Source organism: Zonotrichia leucophrys, chromosome 5, assembly GCF_028769735.1.
Source record: "Zonotrichia leucophrys gambelii isolate GWCS_2022_RI chromosome 5, RI_Zleu_2.0, whole genome shotgun sequence".
Classification (NCBI taxonomy): domain Eukaryota; kingdom Metazoa; phylum Chordata; class Aves; order Passeriformes; family Passerellidae; genus Zonotrichia; species Zonotrichia leucophrys.
Genome location: NC_088175.1, coordinates 47,982,876 through 48,001,774, shown reverse-complemented (window position 1 = coordinate 48,001,774; position 18,899 = coordinate 47,982,876). Strand labels below are relative to the sequence as shown.

At 48.6% G+C, this 18,899-nt stretch overlaps 1 protein-coding gene and 1 long non-coding RNA gene across 2 annotated transcripts; both read right to left on the bottom strand.

Annotated features, from left to right (window-relative positions):
• Positions 1-175: 175 nt before the first annotated feature.
• LOC135448558 (uncharacterized) lies at positions 176-3,825 on the bottom strand. Its single transcript, XR_010440493.1, has 4 exons — positions 3,514-3,825; positions 2,443-2,523; positions 1,332-1,447; positions 176-473 (listed from the first exon to the last, which is right to left on the bottom strand). It is a non-coding gene; the product is annotated as an uncharacterized LOC135448558 (long non-coding RNA).
• A 3,755-nt stretch (positions 3,826-7,580) lies between these two features.
• CDHR5 (cadherin related family member 5) lies at positions 7,581-18,557 on the bottom strand. The gene is made up of 14 exons (XM_064714917.1): positions 18,479-18,557; positions 18,121-18,296; positions 17,208-17,258; positions 16,782-16,874; positions 16,555-16,653; positions 15,312-15,422; positions 14,780-14,962; positions 14,339-14,429; positions 13,057-13,154; positions 12,520-12,726; positions 11,883-11,999; positions 11,300-11,372; positions 9,186-9,346; positions 7,581-8,363 (listed from the first exon to the last, which is right to left on the bottom strand). Exons 1-14 carry the CDS (start codon positions 18,555-18,557, stop codon positions 7,782-7,784), a joined length of 2,121 nt encoding a protein of 706 aa, XP_064570987.1. The 3' UTR covers positions 7,581-7,781.
• Positions 18,558-18,899: the final 342 nt, after the last annotated feature.

Sequence of the window (18,899 nt, the reverse complement as noted above, 5' to 3'; positions counted from 1 at the left end):
CTTTCCCCCGCAGCCGCGGGGCTCGGGGCGCCGCACAATAAAGCCCAGAGGGCCGGAGCGGCGCCCCCGCTGTCCTTGGAGCTCCCACACGGGGCCGGGCCCGCTCTGCGGGACCCCCCCATTGCTGTGCAATGCACGGCCCGACAGCGCCGGGGTTCCGAGGAGAGGGGGAAGTTGGGGGGCGGTTGGGGGGTGTTAGGAAGGGCCCCCTCCTCAGGAGGGGGTCCCAGGGGGGAGGGGGGCTGGGGTGGGGGTAGGAGAAGGGGGCCCGAGGGAGGCGTCGGGGACTGCAGGGACAGCCTGAAACCAGGGCAGATCCCTCTGAGTTTGTGACACTCTGGGGACAGCTGGGGGCTCACCCCACACCACAGCAGGGCCAGGGACCCTCCAGTGCAGCTGGAGCCCGTTGGGTTTGGCTGCTCAAACTCCAAAGCTCTGGGCAAAGATGGGATGAGTTAAGTGGTTTTTGCTGTCTTGAAAGAGAGGAGAAAATGGAAATTAGGTCCACTCTGGAAATCAAAGGCTCCTGGCTTTCCTACCTCTGTTCTGATTGCTCACTCCATAAAACATGAAAGGTGGCACTGAATAAAAGTGCCCCTTGTCAACATTTTATTCCCTACTATTCTAATACACAAAAAGGATGCCCATTTTTTCTTATCACATTCTTTGCCTAATTTTAACAGAACGTTTTAATTCCAGGCCGCACTTGTGAGTTCCTGAATCCTTTGCCATTGGACTTTGGACAAAGGAAGAGGAGGATCTGTTCCACACAGGTGTCATCCAGCAGGGAACAGCCCCTGTGCCAGCCCCAGCCTGGGCTGAGCACGCTGCCTCACTGCCCCATTCTGCATCCTGGCCCCACTGCAGTCTGAGTTTTCCCCCATTTTCCATGTCTAGAGACAGGAACTTGTCCTGCTCAGGGTGTAAGACCTTAAACTGCACATTGATCTGGGGGCTGTGACTGGATTCCAGCAGGGAATTCGTGGTTCTACAAATGAAAACTCTTCCAGGGAGCAGCACTGAAAATTTGGGAGCTGCTGCTTCACCACATGGTGTCAGCAACAGAGAGAAAACACAAGATGTGTATCCAAACACAGGGATAAAATGATTTCTCCTGCTTTCAGTGGGACCAGGGCTAATTCTGCCCTGGAATGACAAAGAACTTCTCCCTCAGACCCCCAGAGACCCCTCAAAGGGAGGGAGGGAGGGAGGAAGGGAAGGGAAGGGAAGGGAAGGGAAGGGAAGGGAAGGGAAGGGAAGGGAAGGGAAGGGAAGGAAGGAAAGGAAGGAAGGGAGAGGAAGGAAGGAAGGAAGGGGCACCTGTGCCTCACCTGCTGGGAACAGCACAGGTCCTGCTGCTCCTGGGCACTGGAATGTGTCTGGAGCCAGGAGCTCCTGCCCAGGCTGGAGGGGCTTTCCTAAAGCAGCACCTCTGGGAAGCAAAGGGCTGTGGAAGAGATGGAGCGGGAGTTTACAATGACAGTAATAGTAATAACAGTAACAATAGTAACAATGACATCAATAATTAATTAATAATAATAAGGAAGAGCAGCAAAGGGAGCAGCAATAATGCCAAGGGAGCAGGGAGGCTGCTGAGCTTTAAACAAGGTTTGAGTGAGGCAGCATCTCCTGGGCTCTCTGAAGCACAGCTCCAGGTCTGGCATTCCAGGAGCAGTGCAAACTCCCACTGCCCAATCCCTGGATTTGCCTCCTGCCAGCACTGGGCACCTTGGCCATGTCTGGCTCAAGTGCTCCAGTGCTGCTGCCTGGAGGGATGGGGAAAATGGGCATTGAACCCCTTCCCACAGGGCTGGCTCTGAGCTCTGCCTGGGGAAAGCATTGGGCACCTCTGGCATTTCAATGAAATCAGTTTCCATCATTGTGAAGAGACCCTGAATAAACCCAGGGCGCATAAATAAACCTTTCTCCATAAGGACAGCCCCAGGGAATCCACAATCATTCCTATGCCTGCTCAAACAAACAGCAGCCAGTTTTTGGGGAGAGACTCCAGACTCTTGTCTCCCTCCCTGGCTGTAAAACACTTGCAGAGGCTCTGGAGTTCACACAAGCTTGTCAGGATCTGGATATTTCATTTCAATTCCATTCATATACTAAGGAATTAGAAGTGTCCTAAAGGCACCTCCACTCACACTTTAAGCTCTCTACCACAGATGAATTGGGATGTTCTTTTGTTAGGAACACCCCACCTTCCTTAGGCATCTCCATGTGGGAGATAAAATAAATGTGGACAATGTTTGGAATGCAGCTTCCAAGTCAAGCTCCCTGCTAGGAAATGACTCCACTCTCTGCTGCCTTGGGCTGTTTCAAGCACAGCCTGGCCCATGTAAGAAAATGGAATCAAATCTTTTGTTCCATTGACCTCACACCCCAAATTCCAGTGGGACAGACAAGTCCCTCTCCTTGGAAGGCAGCATCTCCTACCTGGAGCTGGGCCTTCCCCAGCCTTTGGTGGCCGCTGTCTCCATCCTCCCACACCTCCTCGCCAGGCTTGGCTTCCTCTCCCTGCGGAGCAAACGCAGGGACGGTCACCAGCCTGCTCAGCCCGGCCTGGGCAGCAGGGACGGGCTGGTGGCACCCTCTGGATGTCACCCTGTGCCCGGCACCGTCCCTGCTCCGTGCCCATCCCCGTCCCTGCCCCGGCAGCTCCTTGGAACGGGATGTGAAACCACAAACGTTTGCTCTGCTGGGGCTGGCACAGCAGAGACTCCCCGGGGCAGGGGCAAAGCTCCGGCTCCCACAGCTTCTGCCTCCCACAGCCCTGCTGGGGCTGGCACAGCAAAGGAAACGCCTCAGTCCTGCTGGAAACTCCCTCCTGTGCCCATAAACCCAGAGACATCGTGGCTGCCCCATCCCTGGAAGTGTCCAAGGCCGGGCTGGATGGGGCTTGGAGCACCCTGGGCTGTGGATGGAATGGCAGGGGATGGAATGAAATGATCCTTAAGGTCCCTTCCCACTCAAACCATTTGAGGACTCCATGATCTCTCTATGCATTTATTGTGCACCATTTCCTTTCAAATTCATTTTGTTAAAGGAATAACTTTAAAAATGTTCCAGGAGTTAAAAGAGAAGTGTGAAGAGAATCATTCCTACACCTATCAAATCATTATTAACCAGCAGCCTCTTCCCTCGTCTCTGTGCTTGTTTTGCTTTCCTGGAAGACCTTATGATCCCAGAGTCCCTCAGAGAGATGTACTGGATTACTGGAAGGTGTGCTCTGTCAGATAGCAAGGGGGGTTCACAACACTTGTTCCTCTGTATCTTTATCCTTTAACCAGCTTTCCCCCAGAATGATGTTGTGGGAGAAGTTTGGAATTACTAGAAATAAATCAGATTCATATTTTTGCCCCACTGTTTCCCAACCACTTCCAAACTTTTGGAAATACCCTCACATGACACCTAGAAAACAACTGTGAAAACATCAATCAGAGAAATACCTTGAAAAGAGAAAACCACATCCAGCAGCAGCCAAAACAATCTCATTTCTGTTCTTACCTGGTCTCCAGGCACTCCTGCCAGAGCTCCACACAGCCACTGCCATTCCATGAGGCTGAGGAGGCAGTTTTGGCCGTGTTCTTTGCCGTGAGACGGGACAACAGATTTCGTCGTCCCTTCCAAATCACCCCACGAGCCCATGGTATGAGAGGGTCCGGCCCCGTGCGGGGCTCCAGGGACAGCGGGGGGCGCCGGCTCCGGCTCTCTGGGCTTTATTCTGCGGTGCCCGAGCCCCGGCTACGGGGAAGGAGGGAGAGGGACGGAGGATGGGAGGAGGAGGAGATAGGGATGGGTGAGGGAGCGGGATGATGGACAGAAAAGCGGTAGAGGGGCAAGAGAGGGGAGTCGGGTTGGGGAGTGGGGTAGGGAGAGGGGTGGCAGGGGGTCGGGGATGTGCAGAGCGCTGGCGAAGGGGGAGAGGCAGGGCGGGGTGGGAGGGAGTAAGGAAATGGAGGGGTAGGAAAACAGAGATAAGGGAGAAACAAAGGAGGAGAAGGGCAGGAGAAAGAGGGGGGAAAGGAGAGGGGTACAGGACGTGGGAGAGCCCAGCCCGGCTGCAGCCTCCCTGCCCTCAGGGTGGGCGAATGGGGCTGGAGGCGATTTCCAGGGATTAAATCACCTCGGCCCCACCCCGCGCAGCGCCGCTGGGACCCCGCACCTGAGCCGGGACCGCCCGGGACCGCCCGCGACCGCCCCAGAGCCCCGGGCCCGGGGTGTTGATGCGTGGTTGTTTCTCCATCACATGGGCAAGAAACTCATGCGGGACCTAGAAGGGATGGATACATGGCCTTGTATCTCCCTAAGAAACCTGTTACTTTTGCACCTGAACAGTTAGGGTACTTCTCGTACTGTAAAACCCTTAACGCCTCCATAAAGATGTATAAATCCAAGCAGAACACAAGTATAATGTGGTGTCTTACATCTTTCAGCTATTTCATTAAGGCTTATCATACAAGTGTTTATCTCAACGTACACAAACCAAGGGGAAACCCGGCACTCCCATCTCTGTCCTTCATTACAGCAACCTCTCTGTGCAAAAAGGAATACAATTTCTGCCCCAGTACTGCTACTGGGTCCTTTCTGCAGCCTCAGTTGTTGTTATAGCTCAAAATTTGTTCCTTGGAATTTGATGGTGAACTGCTGTTATTTTTGATTGGATAAAATATGTATTTATAAAAAGGAAAGGCCATAATTTGCTTAAAATCTGTTTGATGGAGTTGATCCTGTTTCTTTAAAATTCCATTTACTGCTTATGTCAGCTTTATTTCCATGAGGACTCAGCAACCAACTCATGAAAAAATATATTCACACAAACTGGAATAAAATCTAATTTACTTTCTTTTTTGAAGAAAAAGGAACCCCTTTTGGAGCTAAGGCTGCTTAATATTTAAGGGGAATCAAGTTAAAACACGTCTTTTATCTCTGACTGTTTGTCATTTGGAAGTTTATAGATGCTAGATCATTCTGCTATCCTACATACAAAGAGAAGGGTCTCCAGTTCTCTTCCACCCCTCAAAACTAAACCAAGTGTCCTTCCTACACTGGCAAGCCATGTGCCAGAAATATTTTTCTCTCAGAAGCAAAAAAAAAGCAAAAGGATACATTTGCTGTCAGTTATGCCAATGACACTTGATGAAATCCATAAGGATTTGAGCAGAAATTAATTTTCAGACACCTGGGAATTTTTCAATCTGTTTCTGTTACTTCCTGCAGGTAAAATGCCTGTATTTACTCGATTTTTCCAATTCCCTGCTTGCACCTGCTGATTTCAATTTGGTTTTAGAGTTTCCCTTGGCAGCTGAGAGGCTTCTTTTCCTTCCAGAGGCTAAAATGAAGGTGAAACAGGCACATGCCAGGTCTGTGTTACATCAGGAGAGGGTGCTCAAAGCTGGCAATTGTGAGGATCCTCTCCCTTGGCATCTGTGCCACTCCCAGCTGTAAAACCTCAAATCCACACTTACAACAGCCACACTGAAACTGCTCTTTCTCCCATGCAGATTTGCTGACCAGTTTTTTATAGCTTTGCATCACAAGTATTAAAGTATCATTCTAAGCTGGTACAGAAATAAAAACAGAGCTTGATTGAGGACGGGATGAAAGAGATTTCTTATATCTGCCTGTAGAGTTAAACTTCCAAAAGCACTTGAATATCTTTGGAGTGTAAGGATGAGACCTTCAAGGTATGTAGATATTTATTTGCTGTCAAAAACCACTTAAGCTGATCCAATTTTCTAAAAACATTTCTATCAGTACATTTTTATTTCTTATGCAGATGTTTATAAATGAACATGATCGCTGTACAAGGATGCAAAAACTCTGTCACCCTTCCCAGCCTCAGCAGACAAACCAACCCATACAGATGGAGTTCAAGCTCACATGGACTTGAACTTAAAAGGTTAAATTTTGTTCTTGTTCCTTACACAGTTTTCTTAATTTCTTTCCAAAAAGACAGGAGTCAAGAACACAGGATCTGGAGGCTTTGACAGGCAATGGCTGGAAGCAGCTGAGCTCTGCCTGCTGCCAAGTTTTATTATTGGGTTTTGTGCTTCTCACAACAACCATCACTTCCACAGACACAATATTTACCAAACATCATCTCCTTTGAAATTAAGGACCCATAACCCTGAAAAACACTAAAACCTGTGGCTGTATGCACTGATGAGCCCTGGGAGAAAGCAAAGACTGTTTTGATGGGACCAGTCCCATTCCAACAGCATGGGAAGCACACTGGTGAGGGGAAGGAAAGCACCAAGAGCTGAACACAGATTGCAGTCGTAGGGAGCTCATAAATCAGTGTGCCAGCAGAAATCCAGAGCACCCAGCAGCAGAGGGAATGCAGCCAGACAGCAGAGCACTGACAGGAATGAACCACACACAGCACAGCCCCCAAGGAAACAGAGCAGGGGGGAAGCACTTCAGCTTCTCCCCACATCAGCAACCCTCCCACAGGGGGCAGGCTCCTCCTCAGCCTTGCTGGTGGCCAGAAATGTTGGGTTAGCAGTGAGCAGCTGCCAGAGAGTTCTCATAATCCTGTGGAAAATGCTTCCTGGAGATATCCCAAAGCTGCTGGAGGGATTCTTCATATGGCAAACACTGGCTGCACTCCCCACCCTCAATTATCACACTGTAATTCCTGGGCAAACAGCTTTGCTGCAAGAAGTAGGAAAGCTTCCCAGGTCCTGGGCTTGATCTGCAGCACAAACACGGTGTCCAGGAGGCCAGGGCAGCATTCCTCAGAGAGAGGAGAGCAGGAGTGAGCATGGAAACACTGGGACAGGGACATGTATGGCCCAAGAGGATAAAAGCCTCCCTTGGGATCACATGTGCTCTGATGTTCCTGCAGATCCCAGCAATCACTTTTGTTTCTTTCTCCAGGAGCAGCATAAATCTTGTGCTGATGATCAGAAGATGCAAATGCACACAGCCATGCTCTCAGCTGGTGGAAACCAGCCCAGCTTTTGGCTGCCAGCTGGGGAAGAGATTGTTTGATGGGAGATGCAAACCTAGACAAGAGCATCAAATATTTCCTTCCCTCTGATAGCTGGAAGCAGAGTGCTGACTTGGCACTTGAAGACAATATCTCAGGAGCTCTTTGGCTGACAGATAACAGATAGACAGCTAAAGTACTGCACAATTAGTGGGTTTATGACATAGAAAATTGATGACAAAGTCCTTCATGTGATCAGTCCATGTTTACCAGTGACAAAGGAAACAGCAGGTCCTGGGCGTGGAACCTCCTGCTGGCAGGACAAGGGCCTGGTGGCACATTCCAGATATTTGTGCTGGGAGAACAGAGCAGAGCCAAGCCCTGAAGTCAGCTCCTGCATAGTCACAGGAGCACCTGCAGGCTTGGAGGGACTTGCTGACACCCTGCTGCACCTCCCTAAAGAGAAGAGCCAAACAACACTGGACTGTGCAACTTGACTGCTCCTGTGAGCTGGGCTGGCTGCTGCCAAGCCAGGTCAGCTCAGCTCTGCTGAACCTGCAGCCAGTTTAGGGAAGGCTGTGCCAAGTAACCCAGGGGGAACAGGCAGGAAGGTGGAAAGATGAATTGCTTCCCCTGAAAATCCTAAGTGATATTCCAAGCTCTCACTAAAGGGTTAAATTAGCTGTAATCTCTTCTGGCCTTATTTGCTGCATTCAGACAAGCAGAACAGATAACCTCACCCTTCTGCATCCCAGTTTTCCCCCTGAGCAGAAAGATGGGCTTCATGTCAGCGAAGGAGCTGAAATTGTCCCATTTTTTGGGGGTGTGTACCCTATTTCCTTTACATCTCAGTGTCATCTGTCCCTGCATCTGTATGAGACATGCTGACTGTCACCTCTGCTGCTGGGAGTGATGAGTTCTCTGAGGAAAAGGACACTCCCAGCCCTTGGTGGTGACCATCAGTGCCAGAACCTTCTTCCTCCTCATTCTTCTGCACACCTTGGTCACTGTCATCATCATCATTATCATCATCTGCTGCATTGTCCTCAATCACTTCAACCCTCTCTCCAGCCTCAGGGTCCACATCAGTCTTAAACCACACAGCTTTGTAGCCATCATCTGCCACGTGCCTGTCTGTTTTGAGGATTGACTTCACTTCTTTCTCCTGTCCAGCCTCTTCTTCCTTTTCTTCCTCTTCCTCTTCCTCTTCAAAGATGACAGTGGAAGCTATGGAGTCCTTTGGGAGACCCTCTGTTTCCTCTGCACTGGAGAAGTGTGAGGCAAGTGCTGGCAGCTCTGGCACAGGACTCTCTGTCTGGACACTGCTGCTTTCTGATGTCTCACGCTGCTTAGTGCTCACATATGGCTGTTCATCTTCCTGGTAATAGTTGTTCTGGTGACCCTCAGAGATTTCCTTGGAAAGCTACAGGAGGAGAGACAAATTGTGACTGTAGGGACAGGAAAAGAAATGGGAGGCAGGAGGGAAGGGTGATTGCAGTGACTGAGCTCCTGCTCAAGAAAGTTCATCTTGGTTTGTAGTTAGACCTATCTGAAGCCAGAGAAAACTGCAGATCCCTGGAAGAGACATTTTTTATTGGCTCACTTCTGGAGTTTTCTCAGATAAGCTCTCCAGGAGGGCTGAGCACCAGCACCGCACACGTGGTGGTTTGTACCCAGCCCATTCTGCAGTGGGATTTCCCTCACTCAGGGTGAAGGACTTTTGTTACCCACCTGAGCTATGTGTTCTGCACTCAGGCCTAGGCTCCTGGCAGGCCCAGCCTGTGGCACAGACCAACAGCTGGTCAGACAAACTACACTCTAAACTTGCAGTGACCAACCTGCCAGAGACCTGAGAGGTCCAAAATTAAATAGCTCAGGGGCAGACAAGTGTCTGAGCTCAGGCTTTGAGGTCAGATATGAAGGGACTCTCCTCTCCTTTGACTATGGAGGATGAACTGGGGTTTATACCTCAGACAGGGTTTTTTCAGAGACCACCCCTGATGTGTGCCACTTTTACCCTAGATTTTGTGCTCCATGGAGCTGTGGTGCTCTCCTTACAATGTCTGCTCATCATCCACCACACAGCTCCTGCCTCAGGGGCAGAAGGAACAGCAGCAAACACCACCAAAGTGGTGCTACCTCTGCAGGCTGTCTTGGGAGTGATTCACCACCTTCACACAAATGTGTGGTACTTGGGCAGCCCATCCATACTTCTTAGAAGTTCAGGTACAAACAAGGCACTTACCTTTTCCTTCACCAGGTATTTGAAAGGTTTTCTGTGCCATCTACTGGATTTCCATATCAGCACTCCAAGGAAGACCAAGGCAATTAACAGCAGGGCTGCTAATGTGCCCCCTAAGATGGCCATGTCCTGAGCAGAGTACATCTTGTCAGAAGGGGTTATGGCTGCGAGGAAAACAAAGCAGTGTTACAAAGCCTAAAACTGGCAGGCAGCATTTTCCAACAAAACCCTTCACTGTGGGAGAAGCTCCAATCAATTTTTGAAAGGCAAGGAAGCATCCTGTGCTTCAGAATGTGACAGTCATATATCTGATACCACAGAAAATCTTTTTTTGCTGTACTAACAGCAGGGGGCTTCTTTCTTAATTGCACAGAATATTGTCATTTCCAATAAATTCCATGAAGTGGAAACAGCAGCCATTTATAAGACAGTGACTTTTACCCTGTGATTTAACTAAGTTAATAAATACCTGACTGCATCAGGCAAGCTGATGCTACATGGAGTAGTTATTTAGTTCTTTGACTTTCCCACTTCACCCTTTTACACCAGAATGCAAAAATGAGGTTTGACTGTATGTCTGTGTGTGAAAATGCAAAGCCTCCTTTCATCCGGAACATCCTCTCCAATACAGATGAGCACATCAAAATAAGAAACAAAAAACAGCAAAAGCATTAGAAAGTCCCCAGGACAATAAAACCTTTCTTGCCCTTTTGTAGCTGTAGCAATATTGCCCAGTCTGCTCAGGAGCAGCTTCTGCTTCCAGCCACTGGTCAGGGTCAGATGTTTGTACAGAGATTGACACCAGAGTGGAAAGACAGTACCATTCTCAGCTTTGCTTGCTGGTGGTGGGATTTTTCAAATTTTCCAGTTTCATTTTGTAGCGTAAATGACTCTCATTAATGATTAATGAAACAAGGTTTTGTTCTCCTGCTGACCTGTTTATTATAATGGAATTGGAATATTCCTTCTGCATGTGATTCCGCCCTCAGTTTATCATTAACACCTTAGCAAGGATTTAGGACTTCAGGGAATTTTTGCTGCTTAGTCCTGTCTCCTGGGGAGCTGCAGCCCACAGAGAGTCTCAGAGCTGTGTAATTCTGCATATTCAACAGCACCATTGCTTGGTGTGGATTAAGCAGTAAGGGCAAAATTTCAAAGTTGCTCTGAAGTGTTGGTGCATGCTCGGAGCATTTGTAATTCTGTGAGCTCACACATGGATTAGTTTTATGCTGGGCTGTGCCCTTAAATGGGGACTCAGTGGTTTTTAGCTGTGAAGTGGCACTGCCTTTAGGGAATCCAACTTTACACCCAGGAACCCACTTGTTTTTGCCACCCCACTGGTGGTGATCAGAGGGTGAAGTGATAGAACTTCACTCACACATCAATGTGAAGAATCCAGTGGAGTCTGGGCATTTTCTGCCTATCCTGAGATAAAAAATTCATTGCAATTGGTTCAGCTTAACTCAGAGCATAAGAAGTTTCATGAACTTCAATCCTAATTTATTTATAAGACCAGTGTAAGAGTCATTTCTCAGCAGTATGGAAGTGTGAGCTGTTTTCACATTGACAAGGTTAAACAGTAGCCAGAGGGTTATCTATGAAGCCTCATGTCTCTCTTATTACTCATGGGCTGTTTCTCCTGTAAGACCATAAAATCCTGGTATAAAAGACCCTGACCTGAGTAGAAAAGCCTTGGCTCATGGGCAAGCCTGGCTTTGGGGTGTGCCAGCTGCCTTCTGCTCTGCCTCAGACAGGCAAGAACATTGCAGTTTTCTCTGTGTGGTTAAAAAGGAGCAATGATGTACCATGAAAAGACATCCTGAGTTATTTCCCAGCATGAACCAATCCCAGTTTTAGCTTTGGAACAACAAGAAAAGACACTCCAATACTCAGCACCACTAAAGTCTCAGGAGGCTTTCCAAGGCATGTGGTTACTATGCTGTGAGAATGTTGTTGGGGTTTTTTCCCTCTTAAAGCCACCACAGAACCTCCTGTAGGGTTGGGGTTGGCCTAGCCCTGGCCCACAGACCTCAGAAGGTGACCCACCATGGCCAGTTTGCCACAGAAATAGAAAAGACTCCCCAGAGTACAAACCAGAGACCCTCCCCCCAGCCTACCTGTGGCAAGGATGACCTCCACCACAATTATGGTGCTTGCCTCCTGCAGGCTCAACACATCTTTTCCAACAGCCTATGGGAACATGGGAAAGAGATGGCTTAGGGACTTCCAGATCTCCAGCTCACTCTCAAGGTTTGTGGGGGGCCCTTTAAGGGGAAAGTACATTGTCCCTGTTGTCACCACAGCTGTTCACTCTGGACAGCCTGGTCACAAGGGAACAAGAGCTCTGAAGATTCCCTGCCCTGGGAGTGGATGAGCTGAACCATGTCCCTGCTCTGTGTTCAGCTCCAGCACAGAGGAGCAGAGCACAGGTTCTGAGGCAGTGTGGGGCAGGAGCAGCAGGTGCTGGCACCTCTCTGTGCCTGCCTGTGAAACCTAGCAGTGCTGGGGCCAGGCTGGTTCAGACAGCCCCACAGGACATGGCACAGGGCCAGGCAAGCCTTAGGCAGCCACGTGGACAAAGGGAACATCCAGCTTCTTACAAGTCTAAAGTTATTGACTGCTTCTTTGACCCAAGCAAAAAGAGGATTTGGATTCCTCCTTTCCACACTCCTGACAAAATACCCAAGAAAGGTGCCCTACCTGGATGGTCACAGTTCCTGGGGACTCCAGCACCTTGTTGGTCAGGATGAGCCCATCCCTGGTAGCGATGAAATCGGTGCTGTTTTTGAGATAGTACTCGATGTTGGGGTTGACTTTCTGAAAGGCCAGAGAGAGAGTGGGTGATCAAACCAAGCTGTGCTTCACATGCATCTTCCCAACAACCCCTAGGCAGGATCTGTCCAAAACACCTGAGGTATGAGCAGGTCTGGAGAGTAACAAATAAACCTGGGCTGAGCAGGTGAGAAAGGCTGAACTCAACTGCATTCATCCTGTTGCTCAGAGACCAAGAACATATCACAAAAACATTGAAAAAAAGTAAAAATCCCAAGTCTTAATCCCATTTGTGTTGGCAATTTTAGTACTTGCCCGAGCAGAACACACCTATGCAAGTGATGTGTGTGGGACTGGCTTTGGAAGAGGGGAGTCCAGCAGCTTCTCCCCATGACATCACACCATAAGTGGTTCTGGTATCTGTGCAATTTCCAAGGGAATATAACATGGAACACTAGAGGACAACATGTGTTTGCCTCTCCACTCTTCCCCTCCCTCGTGTTTCCTGATCCTGCTTTAAGCCTCAAGCAGTGAGACAGAGCACAGAGCAGTTTTAGTTTCTTACATCAGGGAAATCCTGATCCATTGCTGTTATCACCAGGGGGGTGGAAGGATCTCCAGCTTGGTAGACGAAGCTTCTTTGGGGCAGCCCAACAAACACCGTCCCGTTGTAGACCCCTTTCTCAAAGTAGGGTGGAAAGTTGCTTTTAGGGATGACCTTGATCTCCACAGTGGCTACAGAGTATTTCCTTACATTGCTGACCTGGGTGGCCTGGAGAGAGAGAGATAAATATGCCAGACTTCTGCCCTGATGAGACACGAAAGGACAGGCTCAATCTGAAGCCTTCATCGAATCAGCAGAACGTGCCCAGGGTGAATTTCCTTTGCTGTCACCACCCACACCTGAGGGGAAACTCTCAACTGCTGCAGGAGATTTGCTTGTGGGTTGGTGCAGGATCAACCCACAGGTCAAACACTGGGCTCTTCAAAAGAAAGGGAGTAACTGAGTTATTTTTGAGGTCACTGACTCCTGTCACAGCCAGGCTGCTGCTTCCTGGAAATCCAGCTGTGCTGGGTGAGTGGCTGTAATGTCATCACTTACCATAACTTGCAACAGAAAGGAAACAGGGGAAGTCACTATTTTGTTCATGGTTAGATTCCCTGTGTCTGCATCCACTGAGAACACTTCATTTGTATTCCCTAGAGAAAATGCAAAGACAATTCAACCATCAGATTCCTTCATAAAGTGACCTGGAGCTCACAGACTCATTCTTCCACATCTTAGTAAAAATACCCTCAAGGAATTTTCCTTGGGTAAATACCATTTACCCAAGTTAAAATGCTGTTTTCCTTGCCTGCCTGGCTGCTCCAAAGACTGGGAGTGATGGCCAGGCATGCAGAGGGACACATTAGATATGTGTGAACCCAATTAAATGAGGCAGAACAACAAAGCTTTGCACTTCCAGTAGCTAGACCCACAGACTGTCTGTCTAAAGTATGATAAATGCCCAGAGCCTCTGGTGCAATTTGAGGACTGAAAATCTCCATCCAGTTCCCAGTCTGCTCTGGGAATGCTTATTTCTCTCTACTGGTTACAAAGGGAGTCTAGACACAAACCTTGGATTTATGTACAGGTAGAAAGCAGATTCCTACATCTGTGTGGGAATCATAAAAGTACCTATGTTGGACACATGTTGTAAGATAAGCAGAATTTTTAGTTCTCTTCCTCACCCTGAGACACTGTGGGCTCTCTGTTGACAGGGATCTGAGTCACTGACTGTGGGGAGGGAGGCCACACTCCATCCAAATGCCAGTGGAATTTAATGTTCTTTAATACATTTGGCACCAGGAGGACATTCACAACTGCGCTGCCATAAGGCATAATAGGTAAAAGGGAGAGGAATTTCATTTGACCAATATGACCTTTGCCTTGATTCTTTTGGAATCAAGACTAAAACAGGGCAGATGAGAATGTGACAATGTGCTGGGAAATAAAAACATAATTCTGGGCAATGAATAGAAATTAGGCTGATAATGTGGGAATTTCAGGTACAGCTCAAAGACTGTAATGAAAGTAGCATGAAAGTAGCATGACCAGATTGACAAAATCACAGCTAAAAGCTTAAACATAAAACATGTCTCATCTCACAAAAAACCAAAATCTTTTTGAAACAGATTTCATTGAGATTGATTTGTGGGACTGTAATTCTTTTTCTCCTTCCTCTCTGTACAGTCTGTTTCTTCTACTTAATCAACAGCGTTCTGTGGCTCTAGTGATATTTCTGTGGCAGAAACAGAGGGGCAAATCCCAGGCCCTCTCTCTTGGCAGGTACCACAGGAGACATGAGCAATGTTCCTTGTGGAAGGTGACAAGGTCTACTCACCCCCAACAATCCTGTACACGATCCTGTCACTGATGGTGTAGTCAGGGTCAACAGCATAGATGGGTCCTGGCTCCAGGAGCAGCGGGTCTGTCTGCAACAGCAAGGCAAACAATCACACACCACAAGGACCAGATCAGCAACTGGAGCTCTCCCAGCCCAGAGCAGATCCCATGGCTCTGCCTGGACAGAATGGGATTTATTGCTGGGAGGTGTCTGTGACAGGGTGGAGGTGAGACAGCCTTGAGCTGGTGTTCCAGCTCTTGCCTCTCCTCTGCTGTAGGAGCAGAGACAAGCAGTGCTGCTTGGGGTGGGGGACGATGAAGGCTTCCTGTTCTGCTGAATCATCTGCATTATACTGGAGACCAGCACAGGTTCATGGAGATGGTTCAGTGCTTCCCTCTGGGAAGAGCCCAGGGGCACTGTCTGAGCCCTCCTGCTCACCGACATCTCGGAGATGTTGACCCTGCCGGAGTAGGGGCTGCTGATGCAGACGCTGTGGTCGTTGTGGAGCTGGGTGCAGGGCAGGAACCAGGGTGCCCGGGTGTCACTCTGCTTGATGGTGATGGTTATTGTTGCAGTGGCCGTGTTGGTTCCGTTGGGCTCAGGGCTGGTCACAGGCCTGTCCTGCCCCCAAGGCAAAGCACACTCGTGAGACACAAGTTTCACTGCCACAACAAGGGCCCATCTGCCAAAAGCAGTGGACTGGGGCCCTTTAGCCTTTGTCACTCCATTCTGTTTAATTAGAAATTTATGTGAGAGTAACTAAAGGAGTAGGTTATCTTGTTCTGCTGACAGAAGTGGGCTGACTGCAGGTCTGTCACTGGAACTATGGAGAGGGAAAGGCTGCTCCAAATGCACCCCCTTCCAGTCTCCGCCCTCCCTGCTGTTATCCCAGAGATGTCCCATCCAGACTCATCCTTCAGATAAGAGGGACCATGCAAACAAGGCATTCTGTTCTTCCCAAGCCACTTACCCTCGCATACAAGAGCAACGTTGCTGAATTAAATTTGTCATAGTCCAATGCTGTTCGTAAATAAATTTCCGGGTTATTAACTCCTCTTATGGCAAAATAACCGTCTGTGTTCTGGCAAGGGAAAAGGAAAAATCCTATAGCAGACTCAATTACAGACACGTTCCAAATCCTGCTCATTGCTATCTTTGTCATCCCAACTGGACCTTTAATCCTGGGGATCTGGACGAGGGGCACTGTAGGAATGTCTGATCTACTTAATTTTTGGCACTGCACACTGGAGTTGCCTGGCTTGTCAGAAAGGTTTGTTCTTGTGAATTTCCTCTCACAGAACACCTGATTTGACTGCCCACTTGCTGAGCAGCGTCTGGATTAAATCTATCACCTAATTTATTTTCTATATTTAGCAAGTTGCCTACAATCCTTGATTTTGGGTCCCTAATAGCCAACAATCTCACTTCCATGCACAAAAAAGGTCAAAGATGGCTCAGCCTTTGAGAGCTGGCAGGATCACCTGCCTTAGCCTAATACAGCTGGACTGAAAGAAACTGTAAAGCTGACTTGAAGTATCATGTGTTGCATTTTACTCTATAACTTTCTGCACTTGCTTTGGTTCTCCTTTAATCTTATGCCTCTGAATTTCTAAATCCCTCTGAATTTACACCAATGTGAATGCAAAGTCTGATCCCAGAGCTGAAAAACTGGCGGTTTCTGTTCACAGAAACTTAAATTCCCTGGGGATATAGAGGTAACAGAGGCATGGTCTGCTCTCTCCACAACACTTTTCAAAAATGCAAACATACATTTGGTTTTTCTCTTGAATTTTTTCTTGATTTTAGTTTACAGCCAGCCCTTGCTCTCCAGGCTGGCATTGGTTTAACTGTGTGCACAATGCATTTCCTGTGCTGCTGTTAGCAGCTAGGGGAAGGACTGCTTTCCCCATCAGACTCAGTGCAATTCTGAGCTCCCTGAGGTACAAAGGTCTCCTGATATGTTTACAGATCATGCCAACACGACTTCCCTGAATCATTACAGCTCTGAACATCCTAGATGAAAGTTTAATCTGTACAGTGCATTAAAAGTGTGAGCCATAAGAGAATTCAATACCTGCAACATTAATGGCTCTGTTCTGCTAACCAAATCAATGTTTGAGTTTTGTAAAGGTTGAGTGAGTTAAATGTAGTGACCTTCTCCTCAAAGCTGGGGCTCTTCTTCAGAGCTACTGTTTGTCCCCAGAGCTGCTCACCTGCACTGTAGTGGTGAGTTCATAGTAGATGGTGTCCAGGTCAGCATCAGCAGCAGTTACTTCTTCACGGGCTACAATGACTGTGTCCACTTCTGTATCCTGAAAAAAACCACATTGTTGTAGTTATTGTCTGTGTGAAATGGATTGAAGTCCTCTCCCTGCTGACCCTTCCTCAGTCCCACAGCACTCAGTGAGCAGTGCTCTCTTCCCTTCCCAAAACCCCTTACCTCTGGGATTTGCCTGGTGACGTTTGGCTGTGGAAACACGGGGGAGTTGTCGTTCTCGTTCAGAATGGTGACTAGGATTTGCAAGGAATCGCTCTGCAGAATGGGCAAATCAAAGAATCAAAGACAAAAATAGACTGTTGGGGCTGGTCCTGCTTTGCAGAGTGACCAGAGGGGATGGTGTAAGGATGGGGGCCAGATGGGGCTGGGGTTTGCAGCCAGCCCACATCCTGGGCAGGATTGTGGGCTTGCTGCCACCTCCTGCCCACTGGCAGAGCCTTGGTGCTCTCTGTGGCTCTGAGAAGAGTGTGTCTGCCCACAAAGAGAAGGACATCTGCCCATCCCAGTGTGAGGATTAGGAAGAGCAGAGGGAAGCAGGGGCTGCCTGCAGTGCCTTGTCCCAGGGCTCAGCCATGGGAGAGCACTCACCTGGCCAGCAGGGTCCTGGCAGGTCAGGGACAGCAGCAGCAGGGGGTCTTCCTGCATGAAAAACAAATCCCCTCACTGTAGAAACAGCCCAAGAGTACAACCTCTGGCTAAAGCAAATGAGCCAAATTTATCCTTCGCTGAATCAGAAACGTTGCTGTGCTTTATCTTATTTTCTACTTTCTTTCCTTAATGGCTGGGATCTTGTTTATGATGATATCAAAGCAGTCCCATCTGCCAGGCACACTCCCTTCAATTCCTGTAAGATGTTGGCAGAGCTAATCTGGCACCTGCAGGGTGTTAACTCAGGTTGTTGCTCTTCACTGAAGTAAAAGTGGGTTTTTATATTGAAAGGGAACTTAAGGATGCCTGTGGCTGTATACAGAGCACTCTAGGGAGCTAAAATAAGGTAGCAGCCACCTAAGTGAACACAATGACCTTTTACACTGCCTTTCTGCTTCACACAAGATGACAGAATCCCAGAATGATTTGGGTTGGAAAGGAACTTAAAGCTCATCTCATTCCAACGCCTTCTATGGGCAGGGACACCTTTCACTAGACCAGGCTTCTCCAAGCCCCATCCAACCTGGCCTTGAACACTTCCAGGGATGGAAGCTTCTCTGGGAAACCTGTGCCAGGTCCTCAGGCCCCTTACAGGGAAGAATTTCTTCCCAGTATTCCATCTAACCCTGCCCTCTAGCAGTTTAAAGTCAGTCCCCTTTATCCTGTCATTCTAGGCCCTTTCAAATGGTCTCTCTCCATCTTTTTTGTAGGCTCCCAAATTCACACAACTGAAATAACTTATTTCCTCTAGAAGCAGGTTAAGAATCCCTGGAAGCCCAAGACTCCAGACTGAAACTCATTGCATCCCAGCATTGTCTATCCCATCATTACAGCCTGCCAGCTGAAGGCTTACCTCATAGTCCACACACTTTGTCAGCTGCAGCTCGGAGCCCTCAATGGTGAAGAATTGGCCATCAGGGTAACTGGGATCAATTGTTAGGGTGAAACCTGGCTGCACGTGGATGGCAGCCACCACAAGAGGACACTTATTTTCAGGAACACTTGGGTTGCTGTTACTGACAGAACATCCTGGGAAAACACACAAATAAGATGCAAAATAGCCCAAGGATTCACATTGGGAAGGAGCTGGGTGAGAGCTGTGGTCACAAGCTGTAGAGCAAAGGGGTCTTGGAGTGTAGCAACCCCCCACCTGTAACAGGGCCACCCCCTCCCATGGGAGACATTCCTCAAAGAAATGTGAAAGAGCTTACCTGGCTGCTGTGCTGAAATCTGTGCCAAGAGGGGCAGCAGGAAGAGTGCAGACATGAGAAGCCAGTGAGGAATAGCCATGGTGAGCTGCCAGTTGCGGAAAAATCCCTTTTTCCAAATGAGCTGATCTCCCTGTTCTGCCCTGTGCCCTTGTTTGCGTTCGCCACTTTATGGCACCAAGAAACACCAGCTGGCTGTGGACTGCTGTGGCTCAACCTTTGCCTCTTTGCCCCATTGGATGACTTATTGAAGGATTTACCAGTCATGGAACACGATGACACATAAATCCTTCCTGCTTCTTTTTTCTCTGGATCTTTCCTTTCCTATCCTAAACTGTGTGGCAACAAGGATATATTTGAAGCATTTCAGAACACAGAGCCAAGCCCTTGCCCAGCTGAGCATGCAGGACAAGGGCTGGTACTT

Coding starts and splice junctions, on each gene's coding strand:
- CDHR5 (XM_064714917.1), bottom strand. CDS start 18,557: ATGGCTATTCCTCACTGGCTTCTCATGTCTGCACTCTTCCTGCTGCCC. Junction 11,373..11,882: donor CAGGAACTGTGACCATCCAG/GTAGGGCACCTT, acceptor ATGTTCCCATAG/GCTGTTGGAAAAGATGTGTT. Junction 8,364..9,185: donor AATACCTGGTGAAGGAAAAG/GTAAGTGCCTTG, acceptor CTCCTCCTGTAG/CTTTCCAAGGAAATCTCTGA.